The sequence below is a fragment of the Schistocerca cancellata genome, chromosome 5 (assembly GCF_023864275.1).
Source record: "Schistocerca cancellata isolate TAMUIC-IGC-003103 chromosome 5, iqSchCanc2.1, whole genome shotgun sequence".
Lineage (NCBI taxonomy): Eukaryota > Metazoa > Arthropoda > Insecta > Orthoptera > Acrididae > Schistocerca > Schistocerca cancellata.
In genome coordinates, this window is record NC_064630.1 from 195509279 (window position 1) to 195534941 (window position 25663).

At 40.4% G+C, this 25663-nt stretch overlaps 1 protein-coding gene across 1 annotated transcript in view; it reads left to right on the plus strand.

The window, feature by feature from the left end:
* Nucleotides 1-25663, plus strand: part of LOC126188440 (uncharacterized) — a 347741-nt gene that overhangs the window by 307296 nt on the left and 14782 nt on the right. The window contains exons 10-11 of the mRNA XM_049930045.1: nt 5072-5245; nt 20264-20453. Coding sequence (XP_049786002.1) covers nt 5072-5245; nt 20264-20453 — 364 coding nt within the window. The remainder of the gene's footprint in view (nt 1-5071; nt 5246-20263; nt 20454-25663) is intronic.

Below are 25663 nucleotides of genomic sequence, written 5' to 3' on the forward strand. Positions count from 1 at the left end.
CTGATGAGGCAACAGTTTGTTGCGAAAGCTTGAATTTTGTGTGTATGTTTGTGTTCGTTTGTGTGTCTGTCGACCTGCCAGCACTTTCATTTGGTAAGTCACATCATCTTTGTTTTTAGATATATATATATATATATATATATATATATATATATATATATATATATATATATACCTAAAAACAAAGATGATGTGACTTACCAAATGAAAGTGCTGGCAGGTTGACAGACACACAAACGAACACAAACATAGACACAAAATTCAAGCTTTCGCAACAAACTGTTGCCTCATCAGGAAAGAGGGAAGGAGAGGGAAAGACGAAAGGATGTGGGTTTTAAGGGAGAGGGTAAGGAGTCATTCCAGTCCTGGGAGCAGAAAGACTTACCTTATGGGGAAAAAAGGACGGGTATACACTCGCACACACACACACACACACACATATCCATCCACACATATACAGACACAAGCAGACATATTTAAAGACAAAGAGTTTGGGCAGAGATGTCAGTCGAGGCAGAAGTGCAGAGGCAAAGATGTTGTTGAATGACAGGTGAGGTATGAGTGGCGGCAACTTGAAATTAGCGGAGATTGAGGCCTGGTGGATAACGGGAAGAGAGGATATATTGAAGAGCAAGTTCTAAAAACAAAGATGATGTGACTTACCAAATGAAAGTGCTGGCAGGAGAGGGAAAGACGAAAGGATGTGGGTTTTAAGGGAGAGGGTAAGGAGTCATTCCAGTCCCGGGAGCGGAAAGACTTACCTTAGGGGGAAAAAAGGACGGGTATACACTCGCACACACACACACATATCCATCCACACATACACAGACACAAGCAGACATATTTAAAGACAAAGAGTTTGGGCAGAGATGTCAGTCGAGGCAGAAGTGCAGAGGCAAAGATGTTGTTGAATGACAGGTGAGGTATGAGTGGCGGCAACTTGAAATTAGCGGAGATTGAGGCCTGGTGGATAACAGGGAGAGAGGATATATTGAAGAGCAAGTTCCCATCTCCGGAGTTCGGATAGGTTGGTGTTAGTAGGAAGTATCCAGATAACCCAGACGGTGTAACACTGCGCCAAGATGTGCTGGTCATGCACCAAGGCATGTTTAGCCACAGGGTGATGCTCATTACCAACAAACACTGTCTGCCTGTGTCCATTCATGCGAATGGACAGTTTGTTGCTGGTCATTCCCACATAGAATGCATCACAGTGTAGGCAGGTCAGTTGGTAGATCATGTGGGTGCTTTCACACGTGGCTCTGCCTTTGATTGTGTACACCTTCCGGGTTACAGGACTGGAGTAGGTGGTGGTGGGAGGGTGCATGGGACAGGTTTTACACCGGGGGCGGTTACAAGGGTAGGAGCCAGAGGGTAGGGAAGGTGGTTTGGGGATTTCATAGGGATGAACTAAGAGGTTACGAAGGTTAGGTGGACGGTGGAAAGACACTCTTGGTGGAGTGGGGAGGATTTCATGAAGGATGGATCTCATTTTAGGGCAGGATTTGAGGAAGTCGTATCCCTGCTGGAGAGCCACATTCAGAATCTGATCCAGTCCCGGAAAGTATCCTGTCACAAGTAGGGCACTTTTGTGGTTCTTCTGTGGGAGGTTCTGGGTTTGAGAGGATGAGGAAGTGGCTCTGGTTATTTGCTTCTGTACCAGGTCGGGAGGGTAGTTGCGGGATGCGAAAGCTGTTGTCAGGTTGTTGGTGTAATGCTTCAGGGATTCCGGACTGGAGCAGATTCGTTTGCCACGAAGACCTAGGCTGTAGGGAAGGGACCGTTTGATGTGGAATGGGTGGCAGCTGTCGTAATGGAGGTACTGTTGCTTGTTGGTGGGTTTGATGTGGACGGACGTGTGAAGCTGGCCATTGGACAGGTGAAGGTCAACATCAAGGAAAGTGGCATGGGATTTGGAGTAGGACCAGGTGAATCTGATGGAACCAAAGGAGTTGAGATTGGAGAGGAAATTCTGGAGTTCTTCTTCACTGTGAGTCCAGATCATGAAGATGTCATCAATAAATCTGTAGCAAACTTTGGGTTGGCAGGCCTGGGTAACCAAGAAGGCTTCCTCTAAGCGACACATGAATAGGTTGGCGTATGAGGGGGCCATCCTGGTACCCATGGCTGTTCCCTTTAATTGTTGGTATGTCTGGTTTTCAAAAGTGAAGAAGTTGTGGGTCAGGATGAAGTTGGCTAAGGTAATGAGGAAAGAGGTTTTAGGTAGGGTGGCAGGTGATCGGCGTGAAAGGAAGTGCTCCATCGCAGCGAGGCCCTGGACGTGCGGGATATTTGTGTATAAGGAAGTGGCATCAATGGTTACAAGGATGGTTTCTGGGGGTAACGGATTGGGTAAGGATTCCAGGCGTTCGAGAAAGTGGTTGGTGTCTTTGATGAAGGATGGGAGACAGCATGTAATGGGTTGAAGGTGTTGATCTACGTAGGCAGAGATACGTTCTGTGGGGGCTTGGTAACCAGCTACAATGGGGCGGCCGGGATGATTGGGTTTGTGAATTTTAGGAAGAAGGTAGAAGGTAGGGGTGCGGGGTGTCGGTGGGGTCAGGAGGTTGATGGAGTCAGGTGAAAGGTTTTGTAGGGGGCCTAAGGTTCTGAGGATTCCTTGAAGCTCTGCCTGGACATCAGGAATGGGATTACCTTGGCAAACTTTGTATGTGGTGTTGTCTGAAAGCTGACGCAGTCCCTCAGCCACATACTCCCGACGATCAAGTACCACGGTCGTGGAACCCTTGTCCGCCGGAAGAATGACGATGGACCGGTCAGCCTTCAGATCACGGATAGCCTGGGCTTCAGCAGTGGTGATGTTGGGAGTAGGATTAAGGTTTTTTAAGAAGGATTGAGAGGCAAGGCTGGAAGTCAGAAATTCCTTCAAGGTTAGGAGAGGGTGATTTTGAGGAAGAGGAGGTGGGTCCCGCTGTGACGGAGGACGGAACTGTTCCAGGCAGGGTTCAATTTGGATAGTGTCTTGGGGAGTTGGATCATTAGGGGTAGGATTAGGATCATTTTTCTTCGTGGCAAAGTGATACTTCCAGCAGAGAGTATGAGTGTAGGACAGTAAATCTTTGACTAGGGCTGTTTGGTTGAATCTGGGAGTAGGGCTGAAGGTGAGGCCTTTGGATAGGACAGAGGTTTCGGATTGGGAGAGAGGTTTGGAGGAAAGGTTAACTACTGAATTGGGGTGTTGTGGTTCCAGATTGTGTTGATTGGAATTTTGAGGTTTTGGAGGGAGCGGAGCTGGAAGTGGGAGATTGAGTAGATGGGAGAGACTGTGTTTGTGTGCAATGAGAGGAGGTTGAGGTTTGCTGGAAAGGTTGTGAAGGGTGAGTGAGTTGCCTTTCCAGAGGTGGGAAACCAGGAGATTGGATAGTTTTTTAAGGTGGAGGGTGGCATGCTGTTCTAATTTGCAGTTGGCCTGTAGGGGGATGCTCTGAACAGCTGGTGTGAATGTGGGAGGGTAAGATTGAGGACTTTTATTAAGGATAGGAGTTGACAGGTGTGTTCATTGGCTGAGTTGATGTGTGAAAATAATTTTATTTTCTCAGGCTTGTCTGACATTTGGCATAACCCCCAAAGGCCTCACACTTAAAGTTCCCATCTCTGGCTGCAACCCTTTTTTCCATCAGTCCCTATACCAGTTCCAAACTGAACAATCCATTGCCCTCACCCACCTAATCCTTCACCTTCCCTCTTTCCTGATGAGGCAACAGTTTGTTGCGAAAGCTTGAATTTTGTGTGTATGTTTGTGTTCGTTTGTGTGTCTGTCGACCTGCCAGCACTTTCATTTGGTAAGTCACATCATCTTTGTTTTTAGGTATATTTTTCCTATGTGGAATGTTTCCTTCTATTAACCATATATATATATATATATATATATATATATATATATATATATATATATATATATATATATATATATATATATATATATATATAATGTGTGTGTGTGTGTGTCTATCGTCTATTTTTGATGAGCACCTCATTGGCCGAAACATTGTACAGTCTTTTTGTTGTGCCTATCTGCGACTCAGCATCTCTGCTACATGGTGAGTACCAACTTCCCTTATCATAATATTGTTACATTCCATCCTTGATTTTCCATTGTCTGATTTCTGCCTGGCAGCTTTTCTTTGACCCTAACCCAGTGCTATTTTCCTTCATTACTATTCTGTAATGCATAACTATACTCAATGTCCGTCCTTCTTTCTCTTTTTTCTTATGTTTCTCTTGTCACTTTATAAACTGCAATGCTTGCTCTACTTACATGCCACTCTGTATCAGCTGTCTCAGCCATGCACAAGAGACATCTACAAGATCCCCCTGATTGTTGATGAAGCATCTGATGTCCCACATTACTCCTTCCAATATCATTAGTCCTACTGTCCCATTTTTTTTGCGTGTTATTTTCCACACCTTTCACACCTTTCCAGTGCCACATGATCTATCTCATTCTGCGAACCCCTCCCCTCCCCCCCCCCCCCCTCCCACTGTTTCTCCATTCTATCCCAGTTTGCTCCCACTAATTTCATCTCATCCAGTCACATCTGGCATCCCCCTTCTTCACACTCATCCACCGTTAGGCCTGCTACCTACGTTTCGCTATTGTCGACTCCCTCAGATTTCATCTTGATTCCCCCTGTTTCATCCATTTCTCCCTTCTCATGATTTTTCTCACGTATTTGGGTGTACTCTTGTGAACTTTTTTCGGGCTTAATTCTAAAATTTATGGAATTTTTCACATTTTTGTAACTGCCATGGATCCTTGCTCCTTCCGTCTGCATCAAAACAGAAAAGTTTCCTTATCCCTAGCCAGAAGCCATTCCTACATACTGTTCCTGCATTGTTACTTGGCTAATGGAATCCCCCCACATGGCTTTACCAGTGGAATTGTTTGTAGAATCTGAGAGAAAATTACAACCCACACAAAATGTTATGTTTTTGATAGTAATAACAAGTCTCATGTTTTCCAAAATGTATAAGGATTGTTCCAGAGTTCTCAAAAATGTTTCTTAATTAATCGCACATCAACTTTTTATTAATATAGATTGTTTTTCAGTGTACAGTTGCTAAACGGTTCACCCTTGTGGGTAACTGTGATAATGTCACCGAAGGAAACCATGGTGCTAAACTTCATCCAGAAAAGCAAATAATAAAAGATAATGCACTAAAAATTGATGTATATTTTGAAAACCTCCGTGTTCAGCAAACAGTTCAGACAGCTGCTTATGAGGTAAATTATATTCTCTTCACTGAAAGCATACAGACAATAACAATGCCATGTACAAAAGTGATAACTTTAGACGGAATGCTAACAGCAGATGTAGCAATTTCATATCTACTGTATTATGGTTTTTAAAATATTTAATTCACTGTAATCAATAATTCAAACAATACAGTTTTAGCGTGAAGACTAATGACTCTATGACTAAGACAGGGCTATGTAGATGGTAACAAAGTGACAAGCATGATTATATTGCTCATCAAAGTTTTGATGAAATTTTTTATTGTATTTTTGTTCTTTTCTGTTTGTTTCACATGGTCTCATAGGGGAAGGGAATGTAATTGGGAGGACTCTGAGGATATTGCTGAGGTGCTCTCTTGGAACTGCAAAATATGCAGCAGGAATAGCTCAGTGGAGGAGCAGGCACAGTTGGATCAAGCTAGGAGTAAGCTAATGAGGATGAGGGAAAGTAGTTGTGAGGGCAGTGGTTGGTAACTGGAAGTTGATGGGAGGGCTGTCTGGAGGAGGGCATGTCTGACAGTTTTGTTATGTTACCAACAACAGGTTCCAGCTACCAGAGTTGAGAGGAGAAGAGCCTCAAGATGATGTAGGAGCAGGATATGTACAGCAAGACTATGCCCATGAGTGAGCAGATTAGGAAAGGATGTATGTTAGGAAACAAAGAGTACTGCTGCTAGGTAGCAGCCATGGTAGACATGTAGGCCCTCAGTTGCAGGAGAAGTTAGGGGAGAAGCATCAGGTTGTAAAGCACCAACCTGATTTTTGTAGACCCCCTCCCCATCTTTGGTAGAATTTCTGTCTGTTGACTTGAAGCTGAAAGTCCTGTTCAGTATTTGATGATGTTTGCTAAAAAAAAAAAATGTACTGAAGCACCACAATTCAGGTTGCACTTTTTCACATATTTTATTAGATTCAGTTACATGGTTTGGGCAGTGAGCAATTTTCCTACATTGTAAAAATATTGGTATGCACAGTCAGGTCAGCACTCACATATAATGAAGAATTCAGTGGCAGAATTACTCATTTATGTTGCAATATTATGAAAACACACATTAATGTAGTGCTGTCCAGTAAACAATGGTAGTTCCAACTAGTCACTAAACCAAGCATTTAGTGTGGTGTAAATACTGTCTATATTTATGTATAGTGTCACAGTTAACATATAGTGCAGGCTTCTAGAAATGTATCAGGTAAAAGCATACTAAAATAGTTCACCTAGTTCACGCATTAATTTAAAATCACCATGTCCAATAATAGCTCCTCTAAATGACAATGATAGTTCAGTTCCCCTACCAACCATGTCACAGTTCAGTCAAAATATTCATTAACTTGAGTTACAAAAATCAGTTGCAAATTTTTGAACATCATTACTTTTTGCAGCATTGGTGCACACCATTGGGAGCACAGATGTTACATAGCTTAAGCAGAACTGAACTCAGACTGTTGACTCTGAGTGATGTCCAACCATTTAAAGACTGGTGTATGAACAAATTATTATTTGAGGAACTGTACAATCATTTGAAAATTGGCTAGGTTGAATTCTGTTGTAAGGGATGGACTATAAGTATTGATAAAATTTTGGTTTACAAAAAATGTGGTAATTTAGGAATTTATAAAAGTTAGTGAAATCACTTTATGCATGCACAATGGGAATACGTTACTTACAAGTGCAAGCACTACATTGAAAATTATTGTAACTTGCACAGAATTCCTAATTAATGTCATAATTAATAAAGTATATCAATTGTTGCATACAAATCAGGTTAAAAAGTGCAATGGCAAAGAGAAGCATTGGACAAGTAGTGGAGCAAAATCAGTTATGTAAAATTTGGCTGCTTATTAATTTTATTGTTAATTACCTCATACATTAATTGGTTTCATGGCAATTGGAATTCATTATTCAAAAGTTGAGTTACTAAAAGCATTTGGAAGACATTGTTCAAAAGTTGAATTACTAATCCTTATATTTAGTGGTGTCAACATGGGCATAAATACCTACTGGTTCTCATTGTTTTTCTTGTTATGTAAAGTGCTAGAATTTTCAATTAGGTATAATATTTTTAAGTAACTGGACTCACTGTGGTTCGTGGTGTGGGTTCCTGTAGTCATGTTCTAGTTCATGAACCACGGGCAACGTATGAGTGGCCAAGTAAGTGGTCCCGACAGTCGGGATACCAGTTACTTTGGAATAAGGCTGGGCATCTCGGACATATTCTGAGTCGTGGTCACCTTTGTGCTCATACGGCAAAGACTACCAAATCCACCGGTTAGTCCCTCAGCCGTTAGGGGTAAAACACAATGGGACTCAGGGCAAGTAAGGCTAGCAACCTGCTTCCCTGGTACTTTAAATATGATCCTGGCAACAATCAGAGCAAAATGCCTCAGACCTTTGGAGGTGACGGAGTCCCACCTGTAACTGACAAACCAGGGACTCCTAAGATACGACTTGGCAAACAAATGGTAATGAGATGGGGGGCTATTAATATCAATGGGGGCTACTCTGGGAAGAAGGTAGAGCTGGCAGAGGCTGCAAGTAAGATGGGGCTGGACGTTTTAGCTGTTAGTGACATTCGGGTAAGGGGTGAGAAAGAAGAGGAAGTGGGAGAATACAAGGTCTACCTGTCAGGAATCAAAGCAGGAATAGCACAATGGGGTGTAGGGCTTTACATCAGGAAAGAAATGGAACCCAGCGTAGTTGCAATAAGGTATGTAAATGAATGACTAATGTGGATAGATTTGACAGTGTCTAGCAAGAAAATTAGGATTGTGTCAGTATATTCGCATTGTGAAGGGACAGATCAAGATAAGATGGATAGTTTTTATGAGGCACTCAGTGATGTAGTTGTTAGAGTAAAGGACAAGGACAGTGTTCTGCTCATGGGTGATTTTAACGCCAGGATTGGAAATCGAACAGAAGGGTATGAAAAGGTTATGGGTAAATTTGGAGAGGATATGGAGGCCAACAGGAACGGGAAACAACTCTTGGATTTATGTGCCAGTATGGGCTTAGTAATCACAAACTCCTTTTTTAAACATAAGGACATTCACCGGTATACTTGGGAAGGCAGGGGAACCAGATCTGTCATTGACTATATAATAACAGATCAGGAATTCAGGAAGGCTGTGAGGGACACACGTGTATTCAGGGGATTCTTTGATGACACTGATCATTATTTAATCTGCAGTGAAATTGGTATTGTGAGGCCGAAAGTGCAGGAGGTCAGGTCCATATGTAGGAGGATAAGAGTGGAGAAACTTCAGGATAAGGAAATCAGGCACAAGTACATAACAGCAATCTCAGAAAGGTACCAGTTAGTTGAATGTAGTCAATTACAGTCATTGGAAAAGGAATGGACAAGGTACAGGGACACAGTACTAGAAGTGGCTAAAGAATGTCTTGGAACAGTAGTGTGTAAAAGTAGGATGAAGCAAACAGCTTGATGGAATGATACAGTCAAGGCAGCCTGTAAAAGGAAAAAGAAGGTGTATCAAAAATGGCTACATACCAGAACCCAGGTAGACAGAGAAAGTTATGTTGAAGAAAGAAACAAAGCCAAACAGATAATTGCAGCATCCAAGAAGAAATCGTGGGAAGACTTTGGAAACAGGTTGGAGACTATGGGTCAAGCTGCTGGAAAACCATTCTGGAGTGTAATTAGCAGTCTTCGAAAGGGAGGTAAGAAGGATATGACAAGTATTTTGGACAGGTCAGGAAAACTGCTGGTGAATCCTGTGAATGCCTTGGGCAGATGGAGGGAATATTTTGAAGAGTTGCTCAATGTAGGTGAAAATGCGATCAGTAATGTTTCAGATTTCGAGGTAGAATGGGATAGGAATGATGATGGAAATAGGATCACATTTAAGGAAGTGGAAAAAATGGTCAATAGATTGCAGTGCAATAAAGCTGCTGGGGTGGATGAAATTAAGTCGGAACTCATCAAATACAGTGGAATGTCAGGTCTTAAATGGCTACACAGGATAATTGAAATGGCCTGGTAGTTGGGAAAGGTTCCATCAGACTGGACAAAAGCAGTAATCACACCAATCTTTAAACATGGAAACAGAAAAGATTGTAACAACTACAGAGGTATCTCTTTAATCAGTGTTGTGGGTAAAATCTTCTCAGGTATTGTTGAAAGGAAAGTGCGAGTATTAGTTGAGGACAAATTGGATGAAAATCAGTGTGGGTTTAGGCCTCTTAGAGGGTGTCAGGACCAGATCTTTAGCTTACGGCAAATAATGGAGAAGTGTTATGAGTGGAACAGGGAATTGTATCTATGCTTTATAGATCTAGAAAAGGCATATGACCAGGTTCCTAGGAGGAAGTTATTGTCTGTTCTACAAGATTATGGAATAGGAGGCAAACTTTTGCAAGCAATTAAAGGTCTTTACATGGATAGTCAGGCAGCAGTTAGAGTTGACGGTAAATTGTCTCCACTGTTGTTCATATTATTTATGGATCATATGTTGAAAACAATAGACTGGCTGGGTGAGATTAAGATATGTGAACACAAAATAAGCAGTCTTGCATATGTGGATGACTTAGTTGTGATGGCAGATTCGATTGAAAGTTTGCAAAGTAATATTTCAGAGCTAGATCAGAAATGTAAGGACTATGGTATGAAGATTAGCATCTCCAAAAGGAAAGTAATGTCAGTGGGTAAGAAATATAAACGGATTGAGTGCCAAATAGGAGGAACAAAGTTAGAACAGGTGGACGGTTTCAAGTACTTAGGATGCATATTCTCACAGGATGGCAACATAGTGAAAGAACTGGAAGTGAGGTGTAGCAAAGCTGATGCAGTGAGCGCTCAGTTACGATCTACTCTCTTCTGCAAGAAGGAAGTCAGTACCAAGACTAAGTTATCTGTGCACCGTTCAATCTTTCGACCAACTTTGTTGTATGGGAGCGAAAGCTGGGTGGATTCAGGTTACCTTATCAACAAGGTTGAGGTTACGGATATGAAAGTAGCTAGGATTATTGCAGGTCCTAGTAGATGGGAACAATGGCAGGAGGGTGTCCACAATGAGGAAATCAAAGAAAAACTGGGAATGAACTCTATAGATGTAGCAGTCAGGGCGAACAGGCTTAGATGGTGGGGTCATGTTACACGCATGGGAGAAGCAAGGTTACCCAAGAGACTCATGGATTCAGCAGTAGAGGGTAGGAGGAGTTGGGGCAGACTGAGGAGAAGGTACCTGGATTCGGTTAAGAATGATTTTGAAGTAATAGGTTTAACATCAGAAGAGGCACCAATGTTAGCACTGAATAGGAGATCATGGAGGAACTGTATAAGGAGGGCTATGCTCCAGACTGAACACTGAAGGCATAATCAGTCTTAAATGATGATGATGATAATGATGATGATGGACTCACTGTAAATCCAAGTGCAGCCTTGAAATCAGCATTTCAGATCCATTACTTTGAATAAAGAACATAATTCAGAAGCAGCTTAATTGATGTTTTGCAATATTTGAACAAATACCTCATGTACACAACTTAGAAAATGTATGGAATTTTGTAAATAAAAAAGGGAAAAAAATTGGTTATTCACAGGAGCATAAATGATAACAGTTCTAGCTTGCTATGTCACAAGCTACCAGCATTTTTCAAGCTGAGTGCTGGGTTAAGTGAGTAGATTGAGATTTAAGGGACTTTGTGTAAGGATTTAAGGATTTCACAAAAGATGATTAGGTAGTGATAGTGGATGGGGCAGGGAATAATGTGAATAGGTATGGGGCATACAACATAGCTGGTGCCTGAGTAACAAACTTCCCTATCTGGTGGCACCAATGTGAGCATGCTAAGAACTGTTCCATCTGCATGATCAGCCTTGTCTTGGCAGTGCTGTATGGGCATGTAATGGAGATGGGACTGATGGACTACTTGCTTGGAGCACAGTGCATGTGGTGGCAGTGCAGACTTTTGGGAGTTGGAGCCACACTAGGCATGGTCTGCATCTCAGCAGGTTTGTGAAAGGGAGGTTGGTGAAGTTGATTTATGAGAGTGTAGTGAGTGAGTGTGGAGCCACACATTGTCAAATGTCTGCTGTAGGAGTACTGGGTCAGTTTTAGGACAAACCATGACATCAGGCTCCAATCTCTTACAGGTATCTCAACCAGCTTAGAGATTTCTGTATTGTGAATGCAGAAAATAGAATGTACCACACTGGAGTGCCCAAGCAGCATGTAAATTTGCTCACAGTTTTCTGCTATTCGTGAAAATGTACAGTCCATTAAAAATAAAGTATGCCATCATGAAGCTGAATTACAGTCTGAACAGCACTGTGCCCTGAATTACACAGCACTGGTTCAGAGATAATGAATTGCAGCGTGTAGTACTGTCATCATATGGATGTGAAATTTGGTACTGTGGAATTATCTTAAAGGGTGATGGAAAATGTATTATGTCAGGGTGGCATACATTTTAAAGCTAGAGACGTTCTGCCCACAATTAGTCTAGATAAACAGTTTGAATTGGCAGCTGTTGAAGTAATGAAGCTAGCCATCTATAAGAAGTTAATCTTCATGTGTTTACCACTCACCTAGTGGTAATGTGGATATTTTCTTCTACAAATTAACTGAAGTCCTAGAAGGAGTTACACCTCCCATGTCTAGATAGTTATATATGGAGATATGAATATTAACACAAGCGTTGAGAGTGAAATTAGTAATAATTTTGTAAACATTTTGAGTGTTTTGGTTTGGCACAAATGTTAAACACTGTTATGAGGCTTTCAAAAAGTTCAACTTCAATATTACCACATGCTTACAGACATTACTTTCAGACAATAAAGTTGAAAACAGATATAGTAAGACCTGCAAAACTGCTGGCCTACTAAATGCTTTTCTCAGAATGTAAGATACATGCTTTTTCTAAGAGATTATCAAATCAAATCTGGGATGAAGTGTATGTGAAAAGCAATGTAGATGCCAAGTCCTCTAAGTTGTACACATTTTTAAATTGACATTTGAGGAGACATGTGCAAAATTTCCATTTCTGCTATAGCAGCTTAGCAAAAGAAATGGATAACTGTGTGCATTATAAAGTCCATACATACACTTAACTTTCTCACTTCTTCCCAAAAGCAAAACACTAATCCACAGTTTCTGTAGTACTATCACAGGTATAAAAAATATACTGGAGGTTACTGCTTGCTGCAAAGAAATAATTCAGTGGCAAAATAATATATAATGGAGAAAATAAAACCCTTCGCTGGGGCAGGATAATATAAAACAAGCAACTGGGAAAAGCAAACACAATTATGAAAAAAAAGAAAAAGAAAAAAAAAGATATAGGGGCAGAATAACAGAAAGTTCTCTGGAATTAGTAAATGTTCTGTAAGGTTATTTCTCTGATATTTTGGTGAAGCTACAGCACAATCTCCCTAAAACTTGTAGCAGCCACAACGACTTGCACAACAAGCACTACTATGCCATCTCCCACAACAGACCTTGGACCTAAGAAGACAATACAACAACTATGAATTAAGAAGTCACCAGGTTAGATGTTTCTGCCTCTGTTTTGAATGTATGCATAGATAGTATACAAGCCCCATTATCAGACATGATAAATAAGTTTAGTTCAAGTGTTTTCCCAGGGTACCTGAACCATGAATGAATGGTACCCTTGATAAAGGAAGGTAATGTGGAAAGTATTGAAATGTACGCAACAGTTTCACTACTATTGTCATTCTCAACAAAAATAGAATCAATCATGAAAAAAGACTAGTACATTACGTGCATTAAAACAATCTTTTTAATGAAGCACAGTTTGGTTTCTGAAGTGGGAGAGGCACAAATGGCTTTTGACACTGTAGACCATAAAATACTTCTAAGCAGGCTAGAAATGCTAGGCATAAGAGAAATTGCAAATGAGTGATTCTAGTCTTACTTGGAAAACAACATGCAAAAGTTGGAGATAGTGTATACATTTGCCTATGATAAGTTTTTAGTAAAACAAATTTAAGACAAATAACAGATAAATATAAGTGTTTCTCAGGCTAGTGTACTGGGTCCAGTCCTATTCTTAGAGTGTATCAATGACTTTACAGACAGTCAGTGGTTATGAAAAGGATAGAGTGCTACTTACCATGAAGATGACATGTTGAGCTACAGACAGGCACAGTGAAAAGATTGTTATACACTAAGCTTTTGGCCCAAGCTGTCTTCAGGAAAGAAAGTAAAACACACACCAATTCACGCAAGCATGCACACCTCACAAAGCAGAACCACTATCTCTGGCTGCTTTAGCCAGACTTGGCAGTCCAGAGATAGTGGTTGTGTGTGTGTGAGGCGTGCCTGCTAGTGTGAATGTGTGTGTTTCCTTTTCTTTTCTGAAGAAGGCTTTGGGCAAAACCTTACTGTGAAGCAGTCTTTGTTGTACCTGTCCGTGACTCATTGTGTCATTTTTACAGTGAGTAGGAATCTATACGTTTCATAATTGTTGATATTCCAGCCTGGACTTCTCATTATTTGACTTTCCTGACAGTGTGAGTCATGGAGAAAAAGTTCTTTTTGCTGATGATAAAATCATAGACACTGATGAAACACCAGACCTCTTATTACAGGAAGCAAATAAAATGATGTTTACAACTGGAGAATAAGTAATAGTTTAACATTGAACATAAAGAAAACAAACAGAGTGTGCTTTGTCATAAAAAGGGGAAACAAATTTGTCACATTAAACATTGATGATCATTATATAGACTGTCTAACAAAGATGAAGTTTTTTTGGATGAATTTTGATTGTTAGCTAGTAGGGAATGAACACACAAATCTACTTGCAAAAATAATGTCTTCAACATATTTTGTTCTTAGAGTGTTAGTGCCATTTTGTAGTGGCCATTGTCTTTTCATGACAAACTATGCCTACATACACTCAGCTCATAGCCATGGAATTCGTCTCAGGGATTGAATGGACACAATTTTTAAACTGCAGAAAAGCCCTTGAGAATAATAGCTGGAAGTAGTAGCTGAGCTCATTGTAAAGAGTTATCTAAAAATTCAAGATCTCCACGGCACCAAGTGAGTGCATCCACCAATCTGTTGATCATATGAAGGAAAACATTACTAAATATTTCACTAATTATTCTGTACATAATCATGGAGCAAGAGCCAGTTTGAAGTTACATTTAGTAAGGAAAAACAAACAAAATACTATATCAGAGGATAAAATTGTACAATAAATTGCAAATTTATAAGCAACAAATACTACAAAAATAAATTTTCATTAGAAAATAATAAATTCTGGCTACTTTATTCTTCCATAACAGTTTTACAGCTTCATCATACTAACAGTATCAGTGGAAAGCCATTCTGAGTACTTAGAAATCTTAAACTTTCTTGTGATTTTTATCTCATAGCACCTGTGTCTTTTAGACATCTGACGTTGCTATTATGTGAACTCAGAAATTTACAGGACCGATGAGTTCTAACACACAATGGTTTATCAATAAAAAAATTTGTTGATGTTTTTCCTACACCACGAACTTGAGACAAAGTGATCATAAATGTCCGATAACCAAGAACATCACAAGGAGGCACCTGCTCTAATGAAGTATGTATTAGAATGACTGTCAACCAACATTGCCTGATAGGGTTGTCAGTAACAGAAAAAAGTAAAATCGAAACGACCTCCTCGAAAGATATTTTGACCTTTCAAAACATCAATTAAAACAGACGAACTAACGTTCATATTATATTCAGTCTCCACATCCAAAATAGACTTGTAAATCATAGGCCTCCATCAGAACACACAATGTATTCTGTGATTTCTAAGACCATGACCTTGGGTTATGTGTCAGCTATAAACAGCATGTTTCCAGTAGCTGGCACACTGTCGGCAGCATGGCTCCCTATCATTTGGAGGACAGACATTCAAATGGGTGATGAATGTTGCAACGACAGAAGAAAATATTTTGAAATGATCATGGTTTATGGAGAATGCAGGAAGAATGTTGAGGCTACTGTTGCCTTGTATGATGAGCATTTTTCAGAGAAAGCTTGCTCTTATTTGTTATTTTAAAAGGCTGCGTACCCCTTTATGTCTGATAGCATGTACAGACTGACGAAAGGAAACAAAGCAAATATGTTACAAGATAAGCTAAGGGAATAGCTGTACGAGTGGCTCTGTACCACAACCTAGGGATAAGTGCCTAGAAATTACGCTGTGATTCCAGTATGCCCGTGGGTAATATTGTCACAACAGTGTATCATCGTAAGGCCACATGTCACTGCATCAAGAACTTCATGGCACCAATTTCCATAACAGGGTAGTGTTTTGTCAATGAACATGACAACAAAAGCAAATGACTGGCAAATTCTTTGCTGAAGTACTGTTCTCCTATGAGTCTACAATCACAAGCAGTGGTAGCATTAACTGGCATAACATGCATTACTGAAGTGTAGACAATACCCTCTGATTATGACAAATTGATCATCAGTGTCCTTGGTCAGTTAACATATGGTGTGTATGTTGAATGGACAGAAATACCAAACGTTTTTGGAACAGGGACTACAGGTACTACTGCAGGATGTTACCCTGGACATTCAACCACATATGTGATTTCAGCATGACAGTTGCCCATGAGCTACGCGTTTGAAGAACGGGGGGGTTATTAGATCATGTTTACACTGCTTGATGGATCAGCAGAGGCGACCCTATTAATTGGCCCACTAGGTTGCCGGACTTGATAATTTCCATGGGGATATTTAAAAGATAAGGTGTATCAGCAAGAGCCAACTGCCTATGAAGACATGACTGACCGAATCAGAAACATCTGTGCTGACATTCCCACAGATATGCTTCCGACCAGTGTTGAGTCATACATTTGAAATCTTACTGTAATTGGAAAACTAGAGTAGCTTTCACCTCAAGCAATGGCCACTGTGATGTGTTGAGTAGTCCCATTTCTTATGATAAATGAGTGATAACTAGTATATAGCTAGCCTGTACAATACAGTATAAATTCAACTAATTATTAAACCTATGAAAAAATTCCCTACTTAAAATATTAGTCCACCCTCTGGTTGCATTTCAGAATATCTGTTTCTGTCTCTTTTTCCCCCTAAACCTCATGTTCTATCATATTATAATTCAGTTTTGTAACCACCATCCTAAAGCTAAATTGGAGGTTGTTGCCAATCTCTAGGCAGAACAATCTTTTGACACGTCACTTTAACAACATCATGCCAGTGATGTTGGAAAGTCTACCATAACACCCCTGTAAGGATGTATCTGTTGACCCTCCTTTGTTAGTTTATTTAATACAATATTGAGACATCCTATCTCCTATCTCAAATTCCCCTCTTTTTTTCCACTGATTTTTTTCCCAAAAGTTTTATTTTTCTAATTGTTTCTACCATTCATCCTAATCTTAAATGCACATCTGCATCTTACTATTCTCCTCCTATCAATATTTCTCTCTTATTGCCAATGTTAAGCTAATGTTACAAAATTTGGTACCAAAATCATATACTTAACACTCTGGGATTTCGTGTGAGATGTGTTTGCATTGAAATGCAGTATGCAGATTTAGGCTGTAGACTGTTATAATAAAATTTGTTGCAATGTGGAGATATAACTCAAATATGTATACACTAGACAGTTGTTAGCAACTAAATCTTAGAACCAAAAATAGTCCACTCAATGGAGGTCAGCCTCTGACCAAACAGTCTTATTATTCCACAATTGATGGTGAGGTTCCTTCAGAATCCTCCATCAGGAGTGTGGGGCATTGTGGTGTGGAGGGGGTGGGGTGGGGGGGATGGGAGTTGGATGGTAGAGAGAGGGGAGGGGGTAGGTGGTAGAGAGGGGGGATGGCTTGATGGTAGGTCACAGCTGTTGTGTTCTTCTTCACATACATGTGACTGACAAACCATGCTGTGGCTGGCTGTTATGCAGGGCACGGCTGGGCCATTTCTCTTCAAAAAAGAGGAAGGATAACACTTTGTCATGTACCCAAATTTATTGCAATATAGCTGATATTGGCAAAGGTAAGGTGGAGGTTGACAGAGTCAACTGTAGTGGCATTGCTAAAGAGTTGACTGTAGTGAGGTTGTTGGCCCTTGATTTTTGTCTGTGAGGTGCTGGATTGTGGAGGTGATGGGGTAGTGAGTGCAGTAACATCAAGATCCCCTTTCATACTAGGAGGCAATTGTTGTAACCTAGGAGCTGAGTTGGTAAGGAACCCGTGAACCAATAATCTTGACATAATCATGATCATTTCAATGTCACTGGACAGTTTGCAGCTGTGAGTGAACTGTCTGTTGAACACACAACCTGATTTAGTGTTGATTTTAGGCACATTTTAATAGCAAATACATATCTGCAGAACTGTCACATGGAGTCATAGAGCCCTGGGTGTAGGGGTCAGGAGTATCATACACAAATGATGTGTGTGCTGCGTCAGAAAAATTCATTGTACTGACCTAAGTTGCTGGTGGCTCAAACATTGCAATATGTTGCAGCTGTATGTGTGTGTCCATTGCTGATGTGACAGTTACTATTCCATTGGTATTTGTTGTGCTGGGACTGTGGAGCAGCTCCTATTGGAGGTGCTGTGGATATGATTGTGTGGCATCCAAATCACTTCCTGCAGAAGAAGTCGTAATCCTCTGTATCTCCAGTTCTAACCTTTGACAGTAGATGAGTATCAGTAGATTGCGTTTGTGTATAGCACATGTTAAAGGTTTAACCGCGGGACTGCTACGGTTGCAGGTTCGAATCCTGCCTCGGGCATGGGTGTGTGTGATGTCCTTAGGTTGGTTAGGTTTAAGTAGTTCTAAGTTCTAGGGGACTTATGACCTAAGCTGTTGAGTCCCATAGTGCTCAGAGCCATTTGAACATGTTAAAGGTACTTGTGCATTGGTGCCCTCTGAAACCATTCGTGCACTTAGTGATGGACCACCAGTGATGCCATGTACAGATTTGTCACTATTTGTTTGCTGCATGGTTCCCAAAGTCAAATCTAGAGATGAAAGCAGCAGAGAAAATATGTGCCTTAGACAGGTTCATGAACATCTGCGACCAAAACAGCCATGAAAACTTTTCACAGAGGCCAAGGTCTGTGGCAAGTGTGACAGTTGCATAAGGTTTGCTTGGAGAGTCATTCACAGCTCATAACTGAAAGTACGTTGGCATTGGGAAAGGTGTTTCCTTCCATCAAAGTGGCCATCAAAAAGCATTGATTTATTAAGAGATCCAGCTCATAGAGTCTATCACTGTCACTTGGGATCTGGGCAAAACTGGTTTAGCCCATGTATGTGAGCTGTGGTGGCATCATTGTGTGCTGTGATCTGGATTGTGCATTGCATTTGGGTGGCTGTACAGCACAGAGCAGTTATGTGCTTAGTGACTAAAGCCAGTGAGGAACCTACACTACTGGGATTGTGTCAGCATAACTGGCAACAGAATGTTGTTTCTAGGCAGAGGAATGTTTGTGTTGGCCTAGAGAAGGACAGCTTCCTCATGACTGGGGCTGGTTGTGTATTTTTTGTGCAGGTGTAGGATCATTGAGACCACATTGGCTGCTAGCAACTGTGGGCAGTGTGTTGCACTAGTGATGTCACTGATGAGCAATGCCGAAACTGCTAGGGTCTGGCGGGTTGCCCACAGTTGCATCTAGTGTCATGCTTCAGTGAATGTAACAGTGGTGGCCATTGTTATCAGATACATTTATGTATTGTTGATGTTGCAGAATCACTAGAAGTCTGTCAACCAGAACTAATCTGAGTTCTATTTTTTCATTTTCATGTGAGATTATTGTCGTCTGTATCTGTGGTGGTAGTTTGATGGGCCATAGAGTCCAAAACTGTGTTGTTTGGCTTGACCTGTGAGGTGACAGATGTTCATAGATGTTTCCAAAGTTGAGATCCCATTCTGTTTTCCAGTGGATCCTCATGAATCATGTGTCACAGCTGTTGCTTTTGTTTTTTTGTGAGCCAGAGGAGAAATGTCTCCTTGGAGACATTGCATTTTCTGTTAGCCTGGGGTACTATTATGACATCACTGATAATGTGGGTGTAGTCTCCTGCATTGCTTGGTACGGCAACAGGTTTGAAAGTGTTGTCAGAGATGCTATGGCTGTGTAGAATGCACCCAACCTGAGTGGTTCCAAGCTTGCACAGAGATGACGTCACTTGTGTGACAAGCTACCCGCAATTGATAGCACCTGATGTGATCTGAATAATTCCTTACACACATAAGAGTGACACTACCAGCTCCTGCCACAAAGACACTGACCTTCTCTCAGCCACAGTAAACACTCCTCTGCCTAGAGACAACATTCAACCAATAGGTGTGCCGACATGATCCCAGCTGTGTTGGTTCCACACTTGCTTTGTTGATCAAGTGCATAACTGCTCTATGCTGTACAACCACCTAAATGCAAGGAACAATCCAGATTGCAGACACAATGGCACACCCACAACCTAGTCACATGGGCCAAACCCATTTTGCCAGATCATAAGTGACAGCAGAAGACTCTTCTTCTGGCTCTCTGAACATGCCAAGTGAATTAATGATAGATGGACAAAGGAAGGTCTTTTTGGGATACCAAGAAAAGGACTGTATGAGGCCTTTATCCAGCAGTGAATATAAAATATTTGATGATAATGATGGTAAGATGATATGACAGATTCTCATTTAACCAACTGCAGAATCCTTACTGCAACATGCTGTACATACAGAATGAATAATTAACTGTATGAATGAGCTCAGCAGTATTACTGATAAAATACAGTTCATGTTCAGCCCACTTGTTCAAAACATTTTGCATAGAAGTTATGTCAGTTGTGTGATTCTAATCAAAATGGGTGAACCAGGTGTGTAGCTGTATCTTTGTAGAGTATAGTGCTTGTAAACATTAACTGCCTGATTTATAACAAACATAATCACTTCGTAATAACCTAAGCTAAGTTCATATTAGTTAATTATGGAACTTATGGTGTCTATGTTCATTTTACTGTATGTTGGAACTTACTTGAATGATATTTTGTTCACAGCCACAAGCATTTGTTGCCTCTCTTGGAGGAGCTCTGAGTCTTTATCTGGGAATATCACTGCTAATGCTAGTTGAAGTTGTAGAATTAATTATTAGAGTCATCTCAGACCTTTACAATCACTTCAGAAAGCAGACTCAGATGCACCCGAAAACCAAAGGTCATAATCTGAACAGTGCATTTGCTCATAAAGGTAATTTATATTTAAGGAGTCATGCTCAAAAGAATTTCTATAAAAATCTTCATATTAATAAATAATAATTAATACATGGAACAAGGACAGACAACCACTGATCATAATGATTAAGCATGAAACAACAGACAGACAGATAAACAAATTATTCACGTTAGGTCATCTATTCTTCACCACACACACACACACACACACACACACCACACAGGGGGGGAGAGAGAGAGAGAGAGAGAGAGAGAGAGAGAGAGAGAGAGAGAGAGAGAGAGAGAGAGTGGTGGGGTGGGGGGGTGGGGGGGGCGGGGAAGAGAGGGAGAGAGGGAGCAGGTTGTGTGTTTAGGAATAACTGAGAGTCCTTCACTTACATATCGTAAACCAATTTTCATGTTCTGCCTTTACATAATATACCACTGAAGTGCCATCTGTTCCCCTCTTTCTCAGTGCATTCACATTCAATTTAATCGAGACAGTACAGAAAGCTTGTTCTAGCTCAATGCCTAGTATGCAGAATGCTTTTTTCTTTGTTGGTATGTTGTTGAGTGTAGTGAATTTAGCATTACTTATCTATATGAGAGAATCCTCTTTGCACAAAATAATGTCTTGAAACCACTTCATGAATGTTTCATGCATCAGTCAAATATAGAACAGGACAACTTATGAATGTTTCATGCATCAGTCAAATATAGAACAGGACAACTTTTTTACCATCTTGTTTATGAGCTCACTCAGATCTACATATTTAATTATTAGGAGTGATCTGTTAATGTTCCAAATGTTGAGTATTACATATGTTAACTGTGGAAGTGAACCTTCTGTATTTGAAGTCTTAAAGCATTGTTTCTTTGTACTTTCCAGACCTAATATTGTTGTTTCTCCCCTCTCTCCATCCTTGATAAACTTACTCTTTTATATTATATTGATCCTTCTTTATGAGAGAGCTTGGAGTGGGTGGCTTTGCAAATCAATTGCTGTAGTCTTCTATATTTTCTTTAGTTGGGGCCCTCACATGTGATTTCTCTACCATTCACATTTTGTATGGTAGCTTTTGCATGTTATGTGTACATTTTCTGGTAGGCTGCTCATGTCTATGCATTCAAAGTTTTCAAATTTTTGGCACTGAAATATTTCTGGGATCTTCAAACTGTAGTTGGTTACTTGAGTTGAATAAAGATTTGACAATGTGATTATTTGAGTCGATAAAAAGAACATTGCTGGTAAAAAATGTGACACCCTCGTGGACAAGGTCATTTTATTGACAAATGATATTGTAGGAGTGTATGATAACAAATTCAGACCAAATCAAACATGCATCTTGCAGTGAAGGGTGCCCAAACAGTTGCATCAGTACACTATGTACCCCCTCTAGCATCAATGCAGGCTTGTATTGTCTCATGCGAACAATGATAAAAGTGGTGAATAGCATCCTGCTGTAGATTGCCCCATGTATCTTGCTCCCTTTGTTGCACTTCATTAATGGTTCTTGCAGGCTCTGGAGAGGTTCTGGCTTCATCATGCCACATATGTAATCAGTTGCCAAGAGTTCTGATGGTCTTGCTGACAAGGGCAGTAGTTGTACGTCTTGAAGAGCACATTGCATCACAGTAGCCATATGTGGATGTGCACTGTCCTGCTGGAAAAGAACATCATCTTCCTGTTGAAGAAATTGCAGTAGCACAGGGATAACAGCCTGTACAATGTAATGGGCACAGGTTACTTTAGCCTGCAGAAAAACCAAATGTGGCCATGGAATACAACTGATGGCATCAAGACTGTGAAGCTGGGAATGGCAGCTGTATGTCCTGAGTGAATGCACTCCAGAATAGGCCTCTCACGAGGTCTATGCATTACACATGTCCATCCAACAGCCACATACAGACAGAACCTACTCTCATCATTGAAGACAACAGATTGCAATTCCACTCTCCAGTCGACTCTTTCACGGCACTAGAGTAGCCATGCTTGGTGGTTTCATGGTGTCAGTGGTAGTGTGCCAGGGGCATACAAGATCTTAGTCCTGTTGCAAGCTGACAATTCCCAGTGGTTCTTGGTGAATAGCAGATGCAACATGTGCCCGGATTTCATTCCAGAATGATGTTAGGTCAGCCATCACTGCTTACACAAAGTGTCAATCCTGACTTGCATCTATACTATGCAGACATCCAGAACCTAGTCTGAGGGTGTTGTTATTTCCCACTGATGACTGCCAAATGCAGCAACACACCACTGATACATTATGCTCAAGATGTTCACCAATCAGTCAATATGTCCATACAACTTCATACAGGCTCACAATTGTGACCCTGTCCGAATGGCTGAAGTCTTTCAATAGGGGTACATACTTATCAGTGGAGCATAATTGTATCCTGGTATGAATGTTGCAAATGGTGTTCACCTCTAAATTCAGCACAGTTCCTACTTGCAGAGTCAAAATGAAGAGCACACAAAGTGGCCTCCTGAGTGTCATCTGAAGGGTGATGACTGTGGCCAATGAATCACTAACACCACAACCTCTCAGTAGGCACATATTGTACCCTGGTGCTACTGGATTTTTTCTGCTAGTGTATGTGTAGCTATAGATATAAATGTAAATTGGTTTGAGAACCGTTTGTGCCATTTCTAGGTGGCAGCACCTATTCAAGTGTGCTATGACACATTATATTGTGTAAAGACTCATGAAGAGATTTAGTGTTAATTAGTATTGACGCAGAGTCTACCAATAACTACAGTTGTCTTTATATCCTTTGTCCTCTGTGCAGGGAAGCAATGTTTTTCTCTTGCTACTGAGAATTACCAGTTTTATGGTTGAAATTTTGCTTATGTGTTAGAGTCTGCCAGAAATGATAATGCTAGTATTGGCAATGTTTTAGGGAAGAAAATGTCCTCTGTGAGTCTTCCACTATGAGATTTGCTCTAATTCAGTGATGGTTTCAATCCACTGACAAGTTTTTAGATGAAGGTTCTACATTGATGGGAAAAAGTCGAAACACCAAAACATAATTAATGTAGAGTAGTGAAATTTCAGGAATACATTTGTGTAGGTAACATATGTAAGTGAGTAACATTGCAAGATCACAGATTAATGTAGGCACAAGGTAAGCCATTACAAATACAAAATGCTGATACATTAATAACTGGTGTAACTGCCAGACTGTTGAATGCAGGCATGTGTTGTACAGGCACCAGATATCAGTTTGTAGGATGAAATTCCACGTCTGTTGCACTTGGTTGGTCAATACAGGTACAGTTAATGCTGTTTTTGGATGACAGTGGAGTTGTTATCCAATGATGTCACATATGTGCTTGACTGGAGACAGATCTGGTGGTCAGGCAGGCCAAGGCAACATGTTGACACTCTGTAGAGCAAATTGGGCTACAGTAACAGTATGTGAGTGAGTGTTGGGAAACACCCCCTGGAATACTGTTTATGAATGGCAGCACAACTGGTTGAATCACCAGACTGATGTATGAATTTGGAGTCAGGATGCATGAGATAATCACAAGAATGCTGCTGCTGTCTTACAAAATTGCACAACAGACCATAACTCTATGTGTAGGTCCAGTGTGTCTTAACAAACAGACAGGTTGGTTGCAGGCCCTCGACTGGCCTCCTAACCAATGCATGGCTGTTACTGGCACTGTGGCTTCGTCAGAAAACACAACAGATCTCCACCCTGCTCTCCAAAGGGATGATAACGCTAGTATTGGCAATGTTTTAGGGAAGAAAATGTCTTGACACGACTGATGGCACAAATGGTGGTGGTTTTGTGTCAGTGGAATGTATGCCACATTGTCGTATGATGTGCCAAAGCCATATGCTGAAGACAACGATCTTCCCTCTTGGTAGTGCTGTCTAGCTGTCCGGAGCCTGGTCTTCTTCTGTCTGTACATTTTCATAACCACCACTGCCAGCAATCATGTGCAGTGGCTACATTGTGACCAAGTCTTTCTGCAATATTGCACAAGGAAGATCCATTACATGACCTCATTCAAACACAGTGAGGTGTTGGTCATGGCATCTTTGTTGTCTTAAAGGAATTATTGACTAACATCAACTCACCATGTCCAAACTTAACTACTTCTTCATGATGTGATTTTTTTCTGCCAGTGTAAATTAATGATTGTGTCAATCCAATGACAAGTTCTGGATGAAGCTTTTTGGAATATCCTGTAGTGCATTTTATAAGAGGTTTGTAGATTTAATTTTGGTAGTACTAACTAGTATGGGTTTTGTACAAAGGGAGTTTGTACTGTTTTTAATTTCAAGAATGATGCAATATTTTGATTTGAAAAGTTTATTAAAGTTGATTATCTGAACTTTAGTAGAATAATAATGGAAATTGCTGGCTGGAGCATGTAAAATAAGGAGAAGGCAAAGAATCACCTATTGCAGATCAATGTGTGGAGCACAGAAATAGGTAACAGGAAACAGCATTCACATTAGCTTATGAGCACTAGAGCTTTTTCTAGCAGTCGCTCACACATTCATGCACACGACCACACAGACACCCAAACTCACACTCTGGTAGCCACAGGAGTGTGCACTTGGGTGTTGGTCTGCTTGTGTATGTGAATGTGTGTGCCTTAATTAGAAAAAACTCTAGTGTATGTGAGTGGTGTTTTATGTTATGCATAAATGTGCTCCATGCGTTACCTTCAGTGGAGATAGACAAGATTATTCCAATTGTGCATACCTAAAAAATTTGAGATTGATGGTGTGAGTGACTAATTTGGAACATATGATTTTTCTATGTCAAGTTATTCATGCTTTCTTTTTGTGCTAAAAAGATTTTATTGATTACCAGTACCAGACGTGAACTAAATATATTTAATGTAATAATGTAGATAAAATGAATTACATTCCAGGCTATGACAAGGTTATTGAAAGGTCAACAGAGCCTATTGTTAATATAAATGGGGACTGTAATAGAGCATATGTAAGATTCTTTAAAGTGGAACCTAGCTGCATACAGTATAATTAAAGATGCAGTTGTAAAGGAAGGCTAATTATAAATAAATATATTGAAATATTATGACATTAACAGAACTGATTTAATTAATTAACAGAACTGATTTCATTGAAGTCCAAATCGTTATTGGTCTTCGAAACAAAATGAATAAGAATAATAATAAAATAATTGAAAATGATAAAAAAATATTATTTACTTACCTTATGTAACTCAGAGGCTAATTGCTTTCAAAAACAAAACCATGAA